Raw genomic sequence first — 17,537 nt, 5'->3', positions numbered from 1 at the left:
TACTTATGATCTCATTTAGTTCATCAGCCATCTCCTTGTCCCCATATTATTTCTCCGGCCTCATTTTCTAGCGGTCCTATATCTAAACATAGAAACATAGAAAACCTACAGCACAATACAGGCCTTTGGCCTACAAAGTTGTGCCAAACATGTCCCTACTTTAGAAATTACTAGGCTTACCTATTGCCCTCTATTTTTCTAAGCTCCATGTACCTATCCAAAAGTCTCTTAAAAGACCCTATTCAGGTCATTTATAAAAATCACAAAGAGTAAGGGTCCCAGAACAGATCCTTGAAGCACTCCACTGGTGACCAACCTCCATGCAGAAGATGACCCGTCTACAAACACACTTTGCCTTCTGTGGGCAAGCCAGTTCTGGATCCACAAAGCAAGGTCCCCTTGGATCTGTGCCTCCTTACTTTCTCAATAAGCCTGGCATGGGGTACCTTATCAAATGCCTTGCTGAAATCCATATCCACTACATCTGCTGCTCTTCCTTCATCAATGTGTTTATTCACATCCTCAAAAAATTCAGTCAGGCTCATAAGGCACGACCTGCCCTTGACAAAGCCATGCTGACTATTCCTAATCATATTATACCTCTCCAAATGTTCATAAATCCTGCCTCTCAGGATCTTCTCCATTAACTTACCAACCACTGAGGTAAGACTCACTGGTCTATAATTTCCTGGGCTATCTCTACTCTCTTTCTTGAATAAGGGAACAACATCCGCAACCTTCCAATCCTCTGGAACTTCTCCCATCCCCATTGATGATGTAAAGATCATCACCAGAGGCTCAGCAATCTCCTCCCTCACCTCCCACAGTAGCCTGGGGTACATCTCATCCGATCCTGGCAACTTATCCAACTTGATGCTTTCCAAAAGCTACAGCACGTCCTCTTTCTTAATATCTACATGCTCAAGCCTTTCACTCTGCTGCAAGTCATCACTACAATCACCAAGATCCTTTTCCATAGTGAATACTGAAGTAAAGTATTAATTAAGTACCTCTGCTATCTCCTCCGGTTCCATACACATGTTTCCACTGTCACACTTGATAGGTCCTATTCTCTCACATCTTATCCTCTTGCTTTTCACATACTTGTAGAATGCCTTGAGGTTTTCCTTAATCCTCTCCAACAAGGCCTTCTCATGGCCCCTTCTGGCTCTCCTAATTTCCTTCTTAAGCTCCTTCCTGCTAGCCTTATAATAGAAACATGGAAAACCTACAGCACAATACAGGTCCTTCGGCCCACAAAATTGTGCCGAACATGTCCCTACCTTTGAAGTTACTAGGGTTACCTATAGCCCTCTATTTTTCTAAGCTCCATGTACCTATCCAAAAGTCTCTTAAAAGACCCTATCGTATCCGCCTCCACCACCGTTGCCGGCAGCCCATTCCACGCACTCACCACTCTCTGCGTAAAAAACTTACCCCTGACATCTCCTCTGTACCAACTCCCCAGCACCTTAAACCTGTGTCCTCTTGTGGCAACCATTTCAGCCCTGGGAAAAAGCCTCTGACTGTCCACACAATCAATGCCTCTCATCATCTTATACACCTCTATCAGGTTACCTCTCATCCTCCGTCACTCCAAGGAGAAAAGGCCGAGTTCACACAACCTATTCTCATAAGGCATGCTCCCCAATCCAGGCAACATCCTTGTAAATCTCCTCTGCACCCTTTCTATGGTTTCCACATCCTTCCTGTAGAGAGGCAACCAGAAGGAATCCCAATGATCCAAGAATCTGAAGCCCTGCTCCCACACCAGCTTCTCAGCCACGCATTTATCTGCCAAACCGTCCTGTTTCTACCCTCACTGGCGCGTGACACAGGCAGCAATCCTGAAATTACTACCCGGGAGGTCCTGCTTCTCAGCTTTCTAACTAGCTCTCTAAATTCTCTCTTCAGGACCTCTTTGCTTTTCCTTCCTATGTCATTGGTACCAATATGTACCAAGACATCTGGCTGCTCCCCCTCCCTCTCCAAAATGTTGTGGATGTGATCTGAGACATCCCTGACCCTGGCATCTGGGAGGCAACATACCATCCATGTGTCCCGTTACGTCCACAGAATCTCCTCTCTGTTCCCCTCACTACTGAGTACCCTATCAATACTGCTTCCTTCTCTCTCTCTTTCCCTTCTGCCCCATGGACCCACGGTCAGTGCCTGTAACCCGGTGACCGTGACATTCTCCCGGAAGGCCATCCCCCACAGGAGTATCCATAGTGGTACACTTATTATTGAGGGGAATGGCCACAGGGTGCTCTGCACTAACTGCCTATTTCCATTTCTCCTGACAGTCACCCAGCTGCTCACCTCCTGCAATCTCGAGGTGACCCCTTCCCTGTAACTCTGGTCGATTATATGCTCACTCTCCTGTACATGCCGAAGGTCATCCAGCTGCTGCTCCAGATCCCCAACGCAGTTTTCAAGGAGCTGTAGCCGGATGCACCTCAAGCAGATGTATTTCCCCGGGAGACTCTGGGTCTCCCAGTTTTCCAACATCCAGCACGAAGAACACACCACAGCCATTTAAATGGTGCATTAAGAGAGGAAAAAAGAACAAAAAGGAAACATTAACAGGCGCTTTACACAGAGCAGATGCCTCTTCCTAGCCAAAGCCTCTTTTGAACCAAAGCCTGTCGCTTCTACTCTCGCCACTGGCCTACTCCCAACGATGGCTGCTCCATTTATCCCTATTTAGTTCATAGAGCTCTGTTGACACCGCTGATAGGCCCCGTACAATGGACAAACACCTGCGAAAGCTCTCCTTTTTAAATAACTGCCACCAATTTGTGAGAAATACCTCTTCGTAAAGCTCTATTGATGCCACTGATAGGCCCCGTGCACCACCCACGAAGACCTATCTGTTGCCTGTTTTGTTTTGTTTTTTATTCATTTACTCATTCATCTATCTATCTATTTATGTATGTATGGATTATCTATGGATGGATGATGTATGTATGGATTATGTATGGATGTATGTATATATGGGTTATGTACATATGGATTATGTACGTATGGATTATGTATGTATGGGTTATGTACATATGGATTATGTATGTATGGGTTATGTACATATGGATTATGTATGTATGTATGTATGGATTTAGAGATACAGTGCAGAACAGGCCCTCCCGGCCACCAGGCCGCACTGCACAGCAACACACCTATTTAACCCTAGCCAATCAGGGGACAATTTACAATGACCAATTAACCTATTAATTTATTCCCTGAAGCGTAGAAGAATGAGGGGAGATTTGATAGAGGTATATAAAATTATGATGGGTATAGATAGAGTGAATGCAAGCAGGCTTTTTCCACTGAGGCAAGGGGAGAAAAAAACCAGAGGACATGGGTTAAGGGTGAGGGGGGAAAAGTTTAAAGGGAACATTGGGGGGCGCTTCTTCACACAGAGTGTGGTGGGAGTATGGAATGAGCTGTCAGACGAGGTGGTAAATATGGGTTCTTTTTTAACATTTAAGAATAAATTGGACAGATACATGGATGGGAGGTGTATGGAGGGATATGGTCCGTGTGCAGGTCAGTGGGACTAGGCAGAAAATGGTTCGGCACGGCCAAGAAGGGCCAAAAGGCCTGTTTCTGTGCTGTAGTTTCTATGGTTTCTATGGTTATTAACTGGTACGTCTTTGGACTGTGGGAGGAAAACTGGAGCATACAGAGGAAACCCACAAACTTACGGGGAGAATATACAAACTCCTTACGGAGGATGCTGGAATTGAACTCTGAACTCCGATGCCCCGAGCTGTAATAGTGTCGCGCTAACCACTACATTGCCATGGTGACGTAGTTGATAAGAACAGAACTGGGTGTCAGAGGCTGTCAAACACACAGTGCTGGAGTTATGGTTTTAGTTGCTGGGGGAAGCATCACTCACAAAGATGAACCTGTCTTGCCAGTCTGTGCTGACGATGCCTTGTTCTAGCTGTTTTTCATTCACATCCCATGTGCTGTCGAACCTCCTTGCACCCATTAGGATCGAACATGACAACACAGGTATGAGTGCCAGTTGGTTCTTGGATCGGCTTGTCATCACTGACATGAATCGCCCTCATCTCCGTTTCTACTTCCCCTGTAACCAGTGGCTGAGCAAGGAGGAAGGAGATGGCCTCTACGTCCGCGACCTGCTTGGCAGTTTGAACCCAATGGACGTTCCTAAACGTAAGCCCATGTGCCTCTCTTGTTATTGCATTCGACTGTTATAAAGCATTCAGGAAGATTCAGGCCATCAACTCACCACCTTCCCACAGGCCATCGTCCAATATTCCAAAAACTGCAATGTTTCCTTCAGCACAACACCTACAAAATACTGGAACTCAACAGGTCAGGCAGCATTCATGGAAATTTTTGAATAGTTAACGTCTTGGGCCAAGACCCTTCATCAGAACTGGAAAAGAAATGGGAAGATGCCAGAATAAAAAGGTAGGGGGAGGGGAAGGAAGACACTTGAGAAAGAAATCAGGAAGGCTAAATACGGCGTGAAGTTGTTCTAGCAGACAAGGTGAAGGAGAATCCTAAGGGATTCTACAGGTGTGTTACGAACAAAAGGATTGTGAGGAACAAAATTGGTCCTCTGGAAGACCAGAATGCTAATCGATGTGTAGAACCAAAACAGATGGGGGAGGGAGAGATCTTAAATGCATTCTTTGCATCTGTATTTATTCAGGAGATGGATACAGAGTCTATAGAAGCGAGGCAAAATGATATCAATTTCATAGACCCTGCACAGAATACAGAGGAGGAGATGTTTGCCACCCTGAGTTTTTCAAGGAAGTTATCGGGAAAGTGGATGAAGGCAAGGCAGTGGATGTTGTCTACATGGATTTTAGTAAGTCATTTGACAAGGTCTTGAATGGGAGGCTGGTCAAGAAGGTTCAGTCACTCAGCATTCAGGATGAGGTTGTAAATTGGATTAGACATTGACTTTGTGGGAGAAGCCAGAGAGTGGTAGTGGAGGGTTGCCTCTCTGACTGGAGACCTGTGACCAGTGGTGTGCCACAGGGATCGATGCTGGGTCCTTTATTGTTTGTCATCTGTATCCATGATCTGGATGTGGTTAACTGGATCAGCAGATTTGCAGATGACACCAAGATGAGGGGTGTAGTGGACAGCGAGGAAGGCTATCATGGCTTGCAGAGGGATCTGCATCAGCTGGAAAAAACGGACTGAAAAATAGCAAGTGGAATTTAATGCAGACAAGTGTGAGGTTTTGCACTTTAATAAGACCAACCAGGATGGGTCTTCCACAGTGAACAGTCGGGCACTGAGGAGTGCGGTAGAACAAAGGGATGTGGGAATATAGGTACATAATTCGTTGAAAGTGGTGTCACAGGTAGATAGGGCTGTAAAGAAAGCTTTTGGCACATTGGCCTTCATAAATCAAAGTATTGAGTACAGGAGATGGGATGTTATGTTGAAGTTGTATAAGACTTTGAGGCCTAATTTGGAATATTGTATGCAGTTTTGGTCACCTATTTACAGGAAGGATGTAAACAAGGTTGAAAGAGTGCAGAGTAAATTTCCCAGGATGTTGCTGGGGCTGGAGGAGCTGAGTTATAAGGAATGATTGAATAGGTTAAGACTGTATTCTCTAGAGCATAGAAGATTCAAAGGAGATTTGATAGAAGTAAACAAAATTATGAGGGGTGTAGATAGGGTTTTGCAAGTGGGCTTTTTCCACAGAGGTTGGGTGGCACTACAAACAGAGGTCATAGTTTAAGGGTGAAAGGTGAGAAGTTTAAGAACATAGAAATTTACAGCATATTTCAGGTCCTTCGGTCCACAATGTTGTACTGACCATGTAACCTACTCTAGAGACTGCCTAGGATTTCCTTAGTGCATAGCCCTCTATTTTTCTGAGCTCCATGTACCTATCTAAGAGGCTCTTAAAAGAATACAGGGGAACATGGGGGGAAACTTCTTCACTCAGAGGGTGGTGAGGAAATTACAAGCAAGGTAGACAAAGATGAGGCAGTAGATGTGGTGTACTTGGATTGTCAGAAGGCTTTTGACAAGGTGACGCACATGAGGCTGCTTAGCAAGATAAGAGCCCATGGAATTACAGGGAAGTTACTAGCATGGGTGGAGCATTGGCTGATTGGCAGAAAACAGAGAGTGGGAATAAAGGGATCCTAGTCTGGCTGGGTCCCAGTTACCAGTGGAGTTCCTCAGGGGTCGGTGTTGGGACTGCTGCTTTTTACGATGTATGTCAATGATTTGGACTATGGGATTAATGGATTTGTGGCTAAGTTGGCAATGATACAAAGATAGGTGGAAGAGCAGGTGGTGCTGAAGAAACAGAGAGCCTGCTGAGAGACTTAGATAGTTTAGGGGAATGGACAAAGAAGTGGCAAATGAAATATAATGTTGGAAAGTGCATGGTCATGTACTTTGGTGGCTGCTTGAAGATGGGGAGAGAATTCAAAATGCAGAGATGTCAAGAGTCCTTGTGCAAGATACCCTAAAGGTTAACCTCCAGGTTGAGTTGGTTGTGAAGAAGGTGAATGCAAATGTTGGCATTCATTTCTAGAGGTATAGAAAATAAGAGCAGGGATGTGATGTTGAGGCTCTATAAGGCACTCGTGAGACCACACTTGGAGTATTGTGTGTAGTTTTGGGCTCCTTATTTTAGAAAGGATATACTGACATTGGAGAGGGTTCAGAGAAGATTCACAAGAATGATTCTGGGAATGAAAGGGTTACCGTATGAGGAACATCTGGCAACTCTTGGGCTGTATTCCCTGTAGTTCAGGAGAATGAGGATCTCATAGAAACATTCAGAATGTTAAAAGGCCTGAACAGATTAGATATGGCAAGGTTATTTCCCATGGTTGGGGCATCTAGGACAAGAGGACATGAGTTCAGGATTGAAATATATCCATTTGGAACAGAGATGCGTGGAAATTACTTTAGTAAGAAGGTGGTAAATCTGTGGAATTTGTTGCCACGAGCGACTGTGGAGGCCAACTCATTGTGTGCATTTAAGGCAGCGATAGATAGGTTCTTGATTAGCCAGGGCAACAAAGGGTATGGGGAGAAGACAGGGGAGTGGAGATGACTGAAGGAATTGGATCAGCCCATGATTGAATGGCGGAGCAGACTTGATGGATCAAATGCCTACTTCTGCTCCCCTATCTTATGGTCTTATGGTCTTAAAACTGTTGACAATACTCCAAGTGCCACCTGACCAGTGTCTTGTGAAGGCTCAGCATTATCTCCTTGCTTTTATATTCTATTCACTGGAACATAAGAAATAGGAGCAGGAGTCGGCCATCTGGCCCGTCATGCCTGCTCCGCCATTCAACAAGATCATGGCTGATCTGGCTACAGACTCATCTCCATCTACCTGCCTTTTCCCCATAACCCTTAATTCTCCTACTATGCAAAAATCAATCCAACCTTGTCTTAAATATATTTACTGAGGTAGCCTCCATTGCTTCACTGGGAAGAGAATTCCACAGATTCACCACTCTCTGGGAAAAGCACTTCCTCCTCATTTCTGTCATAAAGTCACTTCCCGAATCTTGATGCTATCTCCCCTAGGTCTAGTCTCACCTTTGGAAACATATTTCCTGCCTTTATCTTATCTATCCCTTTCATAATTTCTTCTGAATTCCAGCGAGTACAGCCCCAGGCGACTCAATCTCTCCTCATCGTCTAACCCCCTCATCTCTGGAATCAACCTGGTGAACCTCCTCTACACAGCCTCAAAGCCAGTGTATCCTTCCTCAAGTAAGGAGACCAGAACTGCACACAGTACTCCAGGTGCAGCCTCACCAGTACCCTGTACAGTTGCAGCATAACCTCCCTGCTCTTAAACTCAATCCCTCTAGCAAGGCCAACATTCTATTTGCCTTCTTGACAGCCTGCTGCACCTGCAAACCAACCTTTTGTGATTCATGCACAAGCACTCCCAAGTCCCTCTGTACAGCAGCGTGCTGCAAATTTTTTTCCCTTTAAATAATAATCTGCTTTTCCATTTTTCCTTCCAAAGAATGACCTCACGTTTACCAACATTGTATTCCATCTGCCAGACCCCTGCCCACTCACTTAACCTATCTATATCTCTCTGCAGGCTCTCCATACCTTCTGCACAATTTGCCTTTCCACTCAATTTAGTGTCATCAGCAAACTTAAATACACTACACTCAGTCCCCTCTTCCAGATCGTGAACAGTTACGGGCCCAGCACCGACCCCTGAAGCACACCACTCACCAGAATAACACCCATGTATCCAACTGTTTGCTTTCTATTAGTTAACCAATCTATCCATGCTAATACATCACCCCCAATTCTATACATCCTTATCTTATGGACAAGTCTTTTATGTGGCACCTTATCGAATGCCTTCTGGAGATCTAAGTAAAAAATGTCCATCTGTTCCCCTCTATCCACTGCACTCGTTATATCCTCAAAGAACTCCAGTGTTTGTCAAACAGGACCAGCCTTTGCTGAATCCATGGATCCCTGATGGATCCATTTCTTTCCAGATGCCTCGTTATTTCTACTTTAATGACAGCTTCAAGAATTTTCCCAACTACAGATGTTAAACTAACTGGTCTATAGTTACCCGCCTTTTGCCTACATCCTTTTTCAAACAGTGGCATGACATTTGCCGTCTTCCAATCTGCCGGGACTACCCAGAGTCCAAAGAACTTTGGTAAATCATCACCAAAGCCTCTACTATAACTTCTGCCATTTCTTTCCATCAGGACCAGGAGACTTATCTATCTTCAGGCCACAAGTTTGCTCAGCCCTACCTCTTTAGTGATAGCTCTTGTTTTCGAGGTCCTTTGTGGCTTTTTAAAGTTTTCCCGATCTTCCCGTTTCCCACTACTCTTAGCTATTTTGTACACATTAGCTTTTAGTTTGATGCCTTCTTGTATTTGCTTAGTTATCCATGGCTGGCTCTCCCCACCCTTACTGTCCTTGCTTTTAACTGGAATATACTTTTGTTGAATGCCATGAAAAATCTCTTTGGAAGTCTCCCCCTGTTCCTCAACTGTCCCATCATATAGCCTGTTTTCTCAGTCTACACTAGCCAAATCCTCCCTCATCCCATTGTAGTCTCCATTGTTTAGGCATAATACACTTGTTTTAGATTGAACTATTGCACCCTCCATTTGTAAGAGAAATTCAATCATACTGTGATCACTCTTTCCAAGAGGATCTCTAACTACAAGATCACTAATTTTACCTGCCCCATTGCACAGAATCAGATCTAGGATAGCACGTTCCCTTGTAGGTTCAGTAACATACTGTTCAGGAACGCCATCATGGATGCATTCTATGAAGACCTCCTCAAGACTGCCTCAACCAATTTGATTCACCCAATCTACGTGCAAGTTAAAGTCCCCCATGATAACTGCTGTTCCATTCTGACATGCCTCAGATATTTCTCTGTTTATTGCCTGTACCACTGTAATGTTATTATTTGGTAGCCGATAGACAACTCCCACCATTAATTTTTTTCCTTTACTATTCCTAATCTCTACCCAGATGGATTCAATATTCTGCTCCTTAGATCATATATCGTCTCTCACTACCACCCTGGTCTCATCTTTAATTAAGAGCACTACCCCACCTCCCTTACCTTCCTGCCTATCCTTCGGTATTACCTGATACCTTTGGATATTTAATTCCCAATCCTCCTCTCTTTTGCACTTGACTTTTCTGTACTCCACCCTAATATTTCTCTCTTTTAACTTTTGCTTTTACTTTATCTTTATCCACACTGTTCTTTTTTACTTTATCCATACTTCTCCAATCTGTTGAACCCACCATTCAGTTTAAAACCCTATCCACATTCGCTAGGATCCAGGTCTCATCGCAGTTCAGGTGGAGCCTGTCCCATTGCTACAGCTCCCTCCTTCCCCAATACTGGTGGCAATCTCCCACAAATTCAAACCCACTTCTCCCACACCAATCCTTGAGCCACACACTTAACTCTCTAATCTTCTTGACCCTATGCCAGTTTGCATGTGGCTCAGGTAGTAATCCAGGGATTACTGTTTTTTTGGTTCTGCTTTTTAATTTAGTCCCTAGCTGCTCAAATTCCCTCATCAGAACCTCTTTCCTTGTTCTACCTCTGTTGTTGGTACCCACATGGACCACGACAACTGAATCTTTCCCCTCCCGCAGCAAATTTCTCTGCAGGTCAGATAAGATGTCCTGAACCCAGGCACCTAGCAGGCAACACAGCCTTCAGTAAGCTGTATCCTCACGAGAGAGATCTCTGTCTATTCCCCTGACTATACTATCCCCAAATACCACATTTCTCTTCTTTCCCCCCTCTTGAATGGCTCCCTGAAAAATAGTGCCACAGTTAGGTCATCTTACCTACAGCCCCCACTCTCATCCGCACAGGGAATGAGAATCTCAGACCTGTTGGACAAACTCAAGGGCTGAGGCTCCTCCAGCACCGTCTATTGGATCCCACTACCCGCCTCCTCGGAAAAGCCTCAGGTTCCCACTCCAGCACTGGTCCACTCACACAATGGCCGCTCTGCTTTGATCCTGCTTTAATTTTATTTGCTTTTGCTAATGAATTGTATATCGAATGGTCCACCACAAATCTGCTGAGCCCTGTAAAATGCTTCTTTTTTAAACTCTGTCTTGTGCGAAGCTCTCTTTCTCTCTTTCTCTCTCTCTCTCTCTCTCTCTCTCTCTCTGTGAATCATTTAATCTGCCACTAATTCCCCTTTAAATAAATGCCAACATTGCATTTGCCTTCTTTACCACAGACTCAACCTGTAAATTTACCTTCTGTGAGTCTTGCATTAGGACTCCCAAGTCCCTCTGCACCTCTGATGTTTGAACCTTCACCCCACTTAGATAATAGTCTGCACTATTGTTCTTTTACCAAAATGCAAAATCATATATTTCCCAACACTGTATCGCATCTGCCACTTTTTTGTCCATTCTTCCAATTTGTCTAAGTCCTGCTGCAATTGCATTGCTTCCTCAGCACTACCTACCCCTCCACCTATCTCCATATCATCCGTGAACTTTACCAAAAAGCCATCAATTCCATTATCTAAATCATTGATAAACGATGTGAAAAGTAGTGGTTCCAATACTGACCCCTGAGGAACACCACTAGTCACTGGCAGCCAATGAGAAAAGGCCCCTTTATCCCCACTCGCTGCCTCCTGCCTGTCAGCCATTCCTCTATCCATGCCAGTATCTTTCCTGTAACACCACAGGATTTTATCTTGTTAAGCAGCCTCATGTGTGGCACCTTATCAAAGGTCTTTTGAAAATCCAGGTAAATGACATCCACTGCCTCATCTTTATCCACTCTGCTTATTACTTCCTCACAGAATTCTAACAGATTTGTCAGGCAAGATTTCTCTTTACAGAAACCATGCTGATTTTGACTTATTTTATCATTAGTCTCCAAGTACCTCAAAACCTCATCCTTAATAATAAACTCTAACTCTTTCCTAACTACTGAGATTATGCTAACAGGCCTATAATTTCCTTTCTTTTGTCCTCCTCCCTTCTTAAAGAGTGGAGTGACATTTGCAATTTTCCAGTCCTCCAGGACCATGCCAGAACCAATCGATTCTTGAAAGATCATGACCAATGCATCCATTATCTCTTCAGCAACCTCTCTCAGGACTCCGGGATGTAGTCCATTTGGTCCAGGTGACATATCCTCCTTAAGACCTTACAGTTTGCCTAGCATTTTTTCTTTGTGATAGCAACGGCACTCACTCCTTTTCCCTGACACTCACAGACCTTTGGCATAGTGCTAGTGTGGTCCACAGTGAAGACTGATGCAAAGTACTCATTAGATTCATCTGCCATTTCTTTGTCCTCCATTACCACCCCACCAGCATCATTTTCCAGTGGTCTAATATCAATGCTCACCTCCCTTTTACTCTTTATGTAACTGAAAAAACTTTTAGTATCCTGCTTTATATTATTGGCTACTTTGCCCTCATATCTCGTCTTTTCCCTTCTTACAGATTTTTTAGTTGCTTTTTGTTGGATTTTAAAAGCTTCTCAATCATCCAACTTCCCACTCACTTCTGCTACATTATATGCCCTTTCCTGCACTTTTATTTAGACCTTAATTTCTCCTGTCAGCCACAGTTGCCTACCACTGCCATCTGAGAACTTCTCCCTCTGTGGGACATATCTATCCTGTGCCCTGAGAACTATTTACAGAAATGTAAGCCGTCTTTGCACTGCCATCATCCCTGCTAGCGTCGTCCTCCAAATTAACTGGGCTAGCTCCTCTCTCATGCCTCTGTAACTCCCTTTATTCCATTGTGTTACTGATACATCTGACTTATGCTTCTTCCTCTCAAATTGCTGTATGAATTCAATCATATTATGATCACTGGCTCCTGAGGGTTCCATTACCCTAAGCTCCCTAATAGGTTCTAGGCTCTTACACAACACCCAATCTAAGATAGCCTTTCCACAAGTAGGCTCAAGCACATGCTGTTCTAAAAAGCCATTTCATAAGCATTCAACAAATTCCCCCTCTTGTGATCTGACACCAACCTGATTTTTCCAATCCTCTTCCATACTGAAGTCCCCCCTAACAATTATGACAATACCCTTATTACATGCCTTTTCCAGCTCCCTTTGCAGTCTCAATCACACATCCTGGCTACTATTTGGAGGCCTGTATATTATTCCCATATGGATTTTTACCCTTGCAGTTTCTTAACTCCACTCACAAAGATTCAACATTCTCTGACCCTGTGTCACCTCTTTCTAAAGATTTAATTCCATCCCTTACCAACAGAGCCACACCACCGCCTATGCCTTCCCACCTGTCCTTTCGATACAAAGTATATCCTTCGATGTTAAGCTCCCAACTCAGGCCTTCTTTCAGCCATGACTCAGTGATTCCCAGAACATCATACTGGCCGATCTCTAATGGCGCCACCTTATTCTGAATGTTGTGCGCATTTAAATACAGCATCTTCAGCCCTGCATTCTTTGTCCTTTTGAATTTTGCCTCTGTGGTACAATTTAACTCTTTGGTCTGTCTGCATTTGTACCCAATTATTGGCTTGTCCTCCTTACATTCATGTTACACACATCATCTACTTGTAAACCTGCTGGCTCATCCTCAGCTCGATCATACTGGTTCCCATCTCCTTGCCTTATTACTTTGAACCACTCCAATACTATCCAATGTTTCCCAGGACTGATGTCAGGCTCACCAGCCCATAACGTCTGGGCTTATCCTTACAGCCTTTATTAAACAACAAAACAACATTAGCTATCCTCCCGTCCTCTAATTGTCACCTCTTAAATATCTCTTTAGGGCCCACGCAATTTGTGCAGTAGTCTCCAGCAGGGTCTGAAGGACACCTGGTCAGGTAACATGTTGTTTTCTCTGTGGGATTTATACATTCTCATTTATATGATTACATATAAATCCTACAGGGAAATCAACACAAGATCGAGAAAATCACAACAAGGAAGGAAGAAAGTCACTCATATACTGTGTGAACTTCACAGGACACCAGTAGTCAGGCAAAACTCAGGATTTTTCACCATATTTCTTTTGCTGTGTATTGGAAAAAACTGCTTGACATCATCTTTGAAAACTGAGATTTCACCAAAAATTCTCATGTTTAAGTTCAGGTTCAGTTTATTTTCGTACAACCGTACACATGTATACCAACAAATGAAACATCGTTCCTCTGGACCAAGGTACAGCAACACAGTAAATATAACTCACGTACAACCATACACATGTATACCACCAAACGAAACAATGTTTTTCTGGATCAAGGTGGAACAACATAATATATATAACTCACACGCATAACAGAAAGTAATATTACCACAAATAAATTAACAAATAATAAGGTGCATTTACAACAGAAGTTAGAAAGTAAACAGTATAATGCGATGAGACTGGGTGGAGACTGGGTGGTGACAGGGTGTTCAGTGGTCTCGTGGTCTGGGGGAAGGAGTTGTTTCTCATTCAAACCGTTCTTGTCCTAACGCTATGGTACATCCTGCCTGATGGTAAAGGTTTTAAAAGATTGTTGAACGCTCACTCTAGTTACAATGTCTATGTAACTAGTTCAGGGTGCTTTCCACACAGCCAGAGTGGTTTTTCCACACATCTATCAGAGAGAACATCAAACAGTACAACAGGAACAGGCCCTTCGGCCCACAATGTTGTGCTGAACCAATTACATTTGTCATCAAATGACCAACTGAACTAATCCCCTCTGCCTACACAATGTCCATATGCTTCCAGTTTCCTCACATTCATCTGCCTATCCAGACATGTCTCGAAAGTCTCTAATGTATCTGTCTCTACCACCACCCCAGGCAGTACTTTCCAGTCTGTGTGTAAAAAGCTTGCCCCTCACATCTCCTTTGAAATTACCCCCTCTCACCTTAAATTCATGCCCTCTGGTATTAGACATTTCAACTCTGGGAAAAAGATATTATCTGTCTTCTCTATCAATGCCTCTGATAATCTTACAAACCTCTGTTAGATCTCTCTCAGTCTCTGCTGCTCCAGAGAAAACAACCCAATTTTGTCCAGCCTCTCATTACAGCACACACCCTCTAATCCAGGGAAAATCCTGGTAAACCTCTTCAGCACCTTCTCCAAAGAAACCTGCCTGATCTTGAACATTTCTAGTTTTGATTAATTTGCATTAATAATTATAATTAACAATTATGTAATGATCTCATAGTGTGTAACACACAAGAACATCATCTGCTAACGCCTTTTCACTCTCCTTCCTCAGTGAACAAATACATTGTGAGTGTCTTCACTGGTGATATCAAAGGCAGTGGCACAGATGCTGATGTTTTCATTAACATTTTCGGTGAAAACGGAGACACAGGTAACTGTTGTGTATTTTTAACCAATCTGCTTTACTGAGAGCATTGAGGAAAGAAAGCAAATACAATGTTAGCATTCATTTCAAGAGGACTGGCAATGCAAAACAAAGATGTGATGCTGAGGCTTCTTACAGCATTGGTTAGACTGCACTTGGGGTATTGTGAGCAATTTTGGCTCCTTATCTAAGAAATGATGTGCTGGCATTGGAGAGGGTCCAGAGGAAGTTCACAGAACGATTCCAGGAATGAAAGGGTTAACATATGAGGAGTGTTCGTTGGCTCTGGGTCTGTACTCGCTGGAGTTTAGAAGTAAGGGGAGGGGGTGGGATCTCACTGAAACCCATTGAATATTGAAAGAGCTGAATAGAGTGGATGTGGAGAGGATGTTTCCTATAGGAGTCTAGGACCAGAGGGCACAGATAGAGTGGATGTGGAGAGGATGTTTCGTGTAGTGGGGAGTTTAGGACTAGAGGGCACAGATAGAGTGGATGTGGTGAGAATTTTTCCCATGGAGGGGAGTCTGGAACCAGAGGACACAGATAGAGTGGATGTGGAGAGGATGTTTCCCATAGAGGGGAGTCTAGGAGCAGAGGGCACAGCCTCTCTATAGAATGATATCTACTTGGAACAGAGATGAGAATGAATTTCTTCTACCAGAAGGTGGTGAATCTGTGGAGTTCATTTGCCATAGATGGCTGAGGAAGCCAAGTCATTGGGTATATTTGAAGTGGAGGTTGATAAGGTTTTTGCTTAGTCAGGGCATCAAAGGTTACAGGGAGAAGGCAGGAGAGGGGTTGAGAGGGATAATAAATCAGCCATAATGGAATGGTAGAAATGGGCTGAATGGCCTCATTCTGCTGTTATGTCTTATGGTTTTATGGTTTATTCTGTGCTGTCCCTCTAAATAAATAAATATAAATATACCGGCCTGATTTTCAATTTATTGTGGGCATTCACAGTAAATACATGAAACACAGTAGAATCACTGAAAGACCATACCCAACAGGACGAACAAACAACCAATGTGCAAAAGGAAAATACAGAAAGAAATAATAAATAAAGAAGGTTACGGGGAGAATTCAGGAGAATGGCGTTGAGATGATGATAAGTCAGCCATGATGAATTGGCAGAGCAGACTCAATGGGCCAAATGGCCTAATTGTGCTCCTAAGTTTTATAGTCTTCCAGGAAGGATTAGGAAATGAAAAACCTGCAGCCGCTGGGAATCTGGGTTATCGTCCCAGCTCGATATCCTTTCCATTTCACTATTTATATTCCCGTTTGCCTATTTAGGGCATTTGGTCCGAGTGCTGAGTCACGGAGATTTCCGATCTCCCATTTTACTGTAACCTATCCCGTCTCACTGGGGTGTACAATATCCTGGGGGGCACGACACAGCCAGAGGCTCAGGATGATTTCACCAGTTGGGGGGGTCCCAGTAAATTCTAGGTTAAGGGTCCATGGTAAGTTATTCTCACAGAGTACACTGATTGTCTGCAGTTGTCTACCCCAAAGTGTTGTGGATCAATGGGGAATTTAAGGAAGATGCAAATGAACTTTGAACCATTGGTTGATTGGATGTGTAATAAACTGAGAGAGATGATGATTGGATGTGTAACAAGCTGAGAGAGGGATGATGATTGGATATGTAATGAACTGAGAGAGAGATGATGGGATGTGTAACAAACTGAGAGAGAGATAATGATTGGATATGTAATGAACTGAGAGAGAGCTGATGATTGGATGTGTAACAAACTGAGAGAGATGATGATTGGATGTGTAAATGTGAGGCTGCCAGGATGAAGTGATAATCCTGGGTTAGGATGATCGTTCTAGATTCCCAACATCTGCAGAATCTCTTGTGTTTAGGATAAAGTCATCTTTGTGTTCGTAAGTTTTTCATTTTAAGTTTAGTTTTCTTTAGGGGAGAGACGACTAGACAATGACAAAGACAACTTTGAAAGAGGAAATGAAGACAAGTTCACTATCGAAGCACCCAACCTTGGACGGCTGAAGAAAATCACCATTGGTCACAACGGCAAAGGTTCCTCAGCCGGGTGGTTTCTGGACAAGGTGCCTTGTGTTTCGCCCGGAATAAAAGGGCCAAAATTCACAGCAAGCTTCTCATTACTTTCTTGTTCTTATTATGCCTTTTGACCTTTACGTTCTTTAGTGTGACCAACGTCTCTCAAGAACAAAGGGAATACAGGTCCATAAATCCTTGAAAGTGGTGTCACAGATAGATAGGGTTGTAACGAAAGCTTTAGACACATTGGCCTTCATAAATCAAAGTATTGCATACATGAGTTGGGATGTTACGTTCAAGTTGTATAAGATGTTGGTAAGGCCTAATTTGGAGTATTGTGTGCAATTCTCATCACCTACCTACAGGAAAGATGTCAATAAGACTGAAAGAGAGCAGAGAAAGTTTACAAGGATGTTGCTGGGACTTGAGGACCTGAGTTATAGGGAAAGGACGAGTAGGTAGAGCGTAGGAGAATGAGGGGAGATTTGATAGCGATATTCAAAATTATGCGAGGTATAGATAGGGTAAGACCGTAAGATATGGAAGCAGAATTAGGCCATCTGACCCATTGAGTCTGCTCCGCCATTCAATCACGGCTGATCCTTTTTTTCCTATTTCCTCCTCAACCCCAGTTCCCAGCCTTC

At 43.5% G+C, this 17,537-nt stretch overlaps 1 protein-coding gene across 1 annotated transcript in view; it reads left to right on the top strand.

Moving 5' to 3' along the window:
- The window catches only part of LOC134343819 (lipoxygenase homology domain-containing protein 1-like), a 345,249-nt gene that overhangs the window by 124,303 nt on the left and 203,409 nt on the right, over positions 1-17,537 (top strand). The window contains exons 10-12 of the mRNA XM_063042573.1: positions 4,004-4,188; positions 14,772-14,870; positions 16,792-16,940. Coding sequence (XP_062898643.1) covers positions 4,004-4,188; positions 14,772-14,870; positions 16,792-16,940 — 433 coding nt within the window. The remainder of the gene's footprint in view (positions 1-4,003; positions 4,189-14,771; positions 14,871-16,791; positions 16,941-17,537) is intronic.

Source organism: Mobula hypostoma, chromosome 3 (assembly GCF_963921235.1).
Source record: "Mobula hypostoma chromosome 3, sMobHyp1.1, whole genome shotgun sequence".
Classification (NCBI taxonomy): domain Eukaryota; kingdom Metazoa; phylum Chordata; class Chondrichthyes; order Myliobatiformes; family Myliobatidae; genus Mobula; species Mobula hypostoma.
This window is presented reverse-complemented; position numbering and strand designations above follow the sequence as displayed.